The sequence below is a fragment of the Phalaenopsis equestris genome, unplaced genomic scaffold (genome assembly GCF_001263595.1).
Source record: "Phalaenopsis equestris unplaced genomic scaffold, ASM126359v1 Scaffold000002, whole genome shotgun sequence".
Lineage (NCBI taxonomy): Eukaryota > Viridiplantae > Streptophyta > Magnoliopsida > Asparagales > Orchidaceae > Phalaenopsis > Phalaenopsis equestris.
Window position 1 is genome coordinate 69534310 of NW_018164444.1, and position 6071 is coordinate 69540380.

A 6071-nucleotide genomic window follows, 5' to 3' on the forward strand; every position below is an offset into this window, starting at 1 on the left:
ATGATAGAGCATATAATTTTGATTATATGGAAAACTAAATCTTTTGCTAATTAATTAAAGTTAAGCTTGAGATGACTTGCTAAATAATTAAATTTAAGCTTGAGTTCGATATTAATTTTATGAATTTGAGTCAATTTTTTTATTATAAAAAAATAATATTAAGTCAAATTAATATTATACTAAAATAATAAATGAAATGAGTAATTAAAACATAAATAATAAAAATTCACTTATACATAATATAATATTTAAATACTTTTTTATAAAATTTTAAAAGTGTAAAATTGTAGCAAATTTTTTAGCTTATTTTATAGTAATTTTTTTTTTTAAATTCAAATGAGCTCGTTCACATGTCAATGAGTTGACCGAGCGCTTCCTTGAACTTGTCGTGTTCGATCATTGAGCTCAGCTTGCAAGCCACTTTGCGAGGGGAGCCCAAATCGACTCACGAGTCAACTCACTCAATTTACACCTTTATTTGTGGTAAAACAAAAAGAGTCTCTCTCTAAATTAAGAAAAAAAAATGTAAACACATATATAATATTAAAATTTTATCTTCTCTCCTAAAAGTAGGGCTGTCAATTTGGCTCATTGTTCGTGAACAGCTCTTGTTCGGCTCGTTAAGCAGCTCGTGTTCTGCTCGTTCGTTAAGCCTAACGACCCGCACACGAACAAATTTTTAAGCTCGAAATGTAAACGAGCCGAACACGAACCACAGTTTGGTCGCTCGTGTTCGGCTCGAAATAACTCGAAAAAAAAATTATATAATTTTTTATATAACAATATATTACATATATTATTTATATAATAATATATTATATATATTTATGTCTAAGTTTAAATCATAACACCTCATGTGGCAATGTGATTAGTATCTTCTTTTGTATATATTTGATACAGTTTCGAATCCCACACTTTACATCTATTTTTCTCAATTTTAGTTTAACGAGCCAATTTCGAGCCGAACACGAACTCGAATATTTAAATCGAGCCGAACACGAACACATTGTTCACGAGCCGATTTCGAACACGAGCTATTTCGAACGAGCCGAACACGAGCCAAGCCGGAGCTCACTCAAGCTCGGCTTGTTTACAGCCCTACCTAAAAGTCATAAATCCATATCTACAATTACTCTAATAATTTTTATAATCATAAGGCTAAATTTATAATGTTTTGAATGCTTGATTGGTAAATGATCACAAATCATAAGAAACAGTGCTTAGCAAAGACGATGAAAGCTGACCGGATTAAAATCAGTGAATCCGAGATGAATATCGACGCCATCAACATTAACTACGCGGGCATGATCTCCCAGACACTCCTTTTTCTCATAAATCGCCACCTCAACGCCGGCCTTCGCGAGCTCATAGGCCGCCGCTAGGCCGGAGATCCCCGCACCCACAACCGCCACCCGCCGCATTTGGCCGTTATATTTATATAACCCACCGGAAATTGATCGGATAAAGATATGCGATTTCCCTGCTCCAAACCCAGCTTCAGAGCTCCCTATTTATAGTGAAAGAGGAGAATTAATTTGAATTAGTCTTTCGTTTTGAATTCTTTTTGATCCCCCGGTCCCGTAAGATCAGTGAGTTCATACATGTAAGGAAGGTGAAAGAAGAGGACTTGATGAAATGATGGTGTCGTTGTGTTAGACGACTCATAAATGATGTGACATATTTTAATCGGCGTTAGTTCTGACTTTTGTGTTCTTGTAGTTATGAGGAAGGCCGAGTGACAAGCAAGGTTTGTGAATCTGATTGGTCATTTCATCATATATAATTTTTAGGCTAGTTTGGCAAGCTAGTTCGCCAAGCCAGTTCAACAAATTAGCTGGGCAAGAAGTGAAAGACAACTGACACATTGACGAGTTAGGTTGGCGGGTCACCCTAATAGATTACTTTGAAGAAAATCATGTACTCCAGATAATTTTAGTGTCATTGTGTTCATCTTGTCTAGCCAACTAATTTGATTATAAGTTTACTAAATTTGAAGTTCTAGATGATTTTTAAATGGACTTTGAACTTTCTTACTAAAAAATGCTTTTAGATCCATATTCTCCTTGAGTTTCGTGTCAAATGAAAATTTTTGTTGATGTCATATCAAAAATCATAAACGAGGAAGATGGATCCCTTGGACCGTTTAAAGAAGGGGTCTCCATGCTCCACATAAATAAGACCCTAATATATTGTTTATTCTTTATACCCGAAGAGAGTATGCCTTACATTGGCTCACTCACGCTCACTCACCTCCTCCTAATTCAAGCAAATGTTCATAATGTAATTTGCTAAAGCCCATAAACTACTAAAAAATTGGGTCGCTCAGCTAAAGATGTGACAAAAGCACAACGAGTTGTTGAGGAATTTCATCACTCACTTCCTATGAGGGATACTTGAAGTCAAGGAATTTGAGCTAGCTTTGCACATGCAACTTTAGCTCAAGGGATTTGGAAAAAAACCATTCTGTCATTCTCTCGCTCTTTAACAACAAAGGACTCTAGGTGAGCTGCTAAAGCTCACCAATTCTAATGTTATCATGGATGTGTACAACTATGATACCAATGCTAACAATGGATCCAAAAATGGTTCTCTCATCCCCTAAGAAGAGAAAAGGCTCACCTTGTTGGGTGGGAACACTATGATGCTTCCCTGATAAATAGGGAATGCATTCTCTTGAGAAACATGTCCATAACAGGGAAGTCGAATGTGCTGAATGTTGATCGGCTTTGATTCACTCTCTACCATCCATGACTCCTTTGTGAGTCTCAATGATAGAGCTATTTGAGGCTATTAAAATAAAGAATACTACAAAAAAAAAATTGCACTAATGATGGCCAAATGTCATCTATGTGACCCAAATAAGCCATCAACAACACAACACATATGTACAAGCTAACAAAACAAATATTTTCTTGGAGATCTAAAATGAAGTCTTGCATTCATTATGGCATTCAAATATATAGCCAAATCTAAATGATTTCAATCTTATATGTGATTCATTAAATAATCTTAAATGCACATATTACATCTCAAAATTACAGTAGGTTGCTCTAAAAGAAGTGTAAATTACTATGAAGCATTTGATATATGATTCTGACTCACCCGCTTGTGCTTTATTGATAATTATAAGTTCTTAAACTTAAGTGTATGAAGATCTTATGTGATTTAAACATATGCTTAAGCAAAAATCTAATCTACCTCAAGAAGCATGCAAATTTTTTTTAATATTTACAAAAATCTACTTTTCAAAAGTCAAATTTACAACACTTAAGTTATGCAAGCTCTTGAGCAAATCATCTTAAATAGAAGACGAGTTCATAAGCTCACATTGGCCAACCCAATCCTCATTTCAACCGATCCACCAATATAGTGGTCAAGACTAGAGCTCTCTGAGTGAGTGTTTGGCACAACGACTCCACTATATTAAACTCATGATTGTAACCTATATATTCCCCAATTCACTCTTGCCCTTTTAAGTTTAAAATCATAAGGTATACTCAATAGAGCATAAAACCCTCTATTAGTTCAGAATGGCTTAAATTTGTCTCGTGAGACAAACATTTAGTACAAGTTTATAAAGCCACCTTGGATTATTCAACACATGATTGCTGACAAGGATTCTACAGTTAAACTAAGTCAATTTCCTCATCTGGCTAAATAAACAAGGGTCCATTATAATAAGGATGAAAAAACCATTAAACCTTTGATTTGGTTTGCTATCTGTTTTCCACCATAAGGGAACTTGCTCACTATGATAAGCTTATATAATCTAAAATATAATTGATGTTACTATACACTTAGCAATCAACACTCTAATAACTAATCTCAATTAAAAATATTTTATTACCATTAAGACAGATAATTAATCATAAACCTTGCACCTATTTGAAACCTCAAACCCCAGATATTAAAAGTTCTCCTCAAATGAGGGTGAAATCTATGAGTTTGCACCTTATCTACAATCGCATCTACCTTCAAAAAATTTGCTATCTGTTTTCCATCATCAACGCACTTGCTCACTATGATAAGCTTCTATAATCTAATATATAATTGATACTACAATACACTTAGCAATCAACACTCTAATGACTAGTCTCAATTAAAAATACTTTATTACCATCGAGATAGATAATTAATCATAAAAGTTTGCAACTATTTGAAACCTCAAACCCCAGATATTAAACATTCTCACCAAATGAGGGTGAAATCTATGAGTTTGCACCTCATCTATAATCACATCTACCTTCAAAAAATTTGACCAGAAACATACATAAAACTCCATCGTTCAAACAAAATCTTGGATACGCACTTTTTTCTAAGATTTCTTGTAAATTATTGCTTTCTATTATATCATTTCTAAACCCTCTTAACACAAAAGGATCGTAAACATGATGTTGATGGCAGCTGATTCCATTAAGATCAATTGGCATCTCTGCCTCTTTGACAACCAGCTTGACTAAAATATTTTAAATATATTTATGATGATTAATATTGTCTCATCTCTTAGCTAATATATACTTGATTTTCCACTTATTATACATTATTATTGTTTGAAATGGTAAGCACAGGCCATGCCACACCTTTTGAAAATAAGATTCTAATATTTAGATTTATCTAATTTGACCATAAAGAATACAAATAGAAGATGAATTATTAGTATTTTTCAAAATTACTTATTAATTTTGCATACAAAAATGCAAAATTAGAGAAAGTCGTCTTAGATGGTTTGGTCATAGTAAACATCGACCATTAGATGATCCGATTAGGAGAGTAGATGTTTTAAATTCGACTTGTGTTAAGAATGACAGAGGTGGATCTAGGAAGACTTGGGCTTATTGTATTAAAAATGATCTTAATTTACTAGAACTAAATGAAAATATGACACTAAATAGGACGCAATGGAGAAAGATGATTCAAGTAGCCGACCCCACGTAGTGGGATTAAGGCTTTGTTGTTGTATACAAAAATGCACTATTTAGTTTTTATTTGAAGTTGGACATATCAGCAAATATATGATTTTCTTTGGTTTATTCTAGTAATTCTCACTTGGAGCAATATTATTGCAAATTGAGAAGAGGGTAGAAGTTGATCAATTAAAACCAAGACATTTTCAACCATGTCTGATATATTCATCTATAAAAGAAGTTAATTTTTTTGTAAATTAATGTTGTTCATCACATATGAAAAATTAAATTCATTGTCATACATGCAATCATGCTGTCATTACATATGATTTTATTTAAGATATCACCTACAGCGGTTACGATGGACCTGAGCCAAGTCAAATTTAATTAAATCACTATTAATATTACCATAGATATGTAACCAGATAATTCACTTGATTAAGCATGAATCTCGATAAATATTGGATTAAAATATATTTAGAATTATGTTCATAATCATTTAAATTTTGATTTTAGTAATTTTATAATTGTACACTCAAAACAAGTATGCACGAATCTTGAGACAATTTGACGGTCTAGATTAAAAGAGACAAATTGATGAGCATCCCTTTGATGAAAATCTACAAGTACACATAAAGCCGATCAACTGAAGCACCGCTAGCTGACCAAAAGCTAGCTAGCCGAAGACTAGTGACTGACCAACAAGAGATAAATATTCACACCAAACACCGAACAATGTTCTATGACCCCAACAATCTCACCACCACTAACGTGAAGCTCTTCAATAAATCCCCAAACAAATCTTCAAAGAGCTCCATAAATAACCATTGAACAAGCAGGTTGACTGGCCACCTTTAGGCCAACTGACTGCCTCTCTCAAAGTCGATTGGCTTCCTAGAGCGAAGGCAGGTCTACATCCAGGCAAAATAGCTGACCAATACTAGCTTGGTCAGCCGACTTGAAGACCTCCTAACCAGAAGGTCCAAAAACATCAAAGGATACCCAAATCAGGTACAAACACAAAAAGACACGACAAAAAATAATAATGTTCCATCATGTCCTTATTAAAGCAAATGCAGATGTGTAGTTTTTCACATTTCTTATCCTCTCTTTTATAAATAGGGGATCCATAGCATGTGTTGGCATCAGTTTTTGATGTCGTATGCA

At 33.8% G+C, this 6071-nt stretch overlaps 1 protein-coding gene across 1 annotated transcript in view; it reads right to left on the reverse strand.

Annotated features, from left to right (window-relative positions):
• Nucleotides 1-1421, reverse strand: part of LOC110019885 — an 11862-nt gene extending 10441 nt beyond the window's left edge. The window contains exon 1 of the mRNA XM_020717748.1: nucleotides 1245-1421. Coding sequence (XP_020573407.1) covers nucleotides 1245-1421 — 177 coding nt within the window. The remainder of the gene's footprint in view (nucleotides 1-1244) is intronic.
• Nucleotides 1422-6071: the final 4650 nt, after the last annotated feature.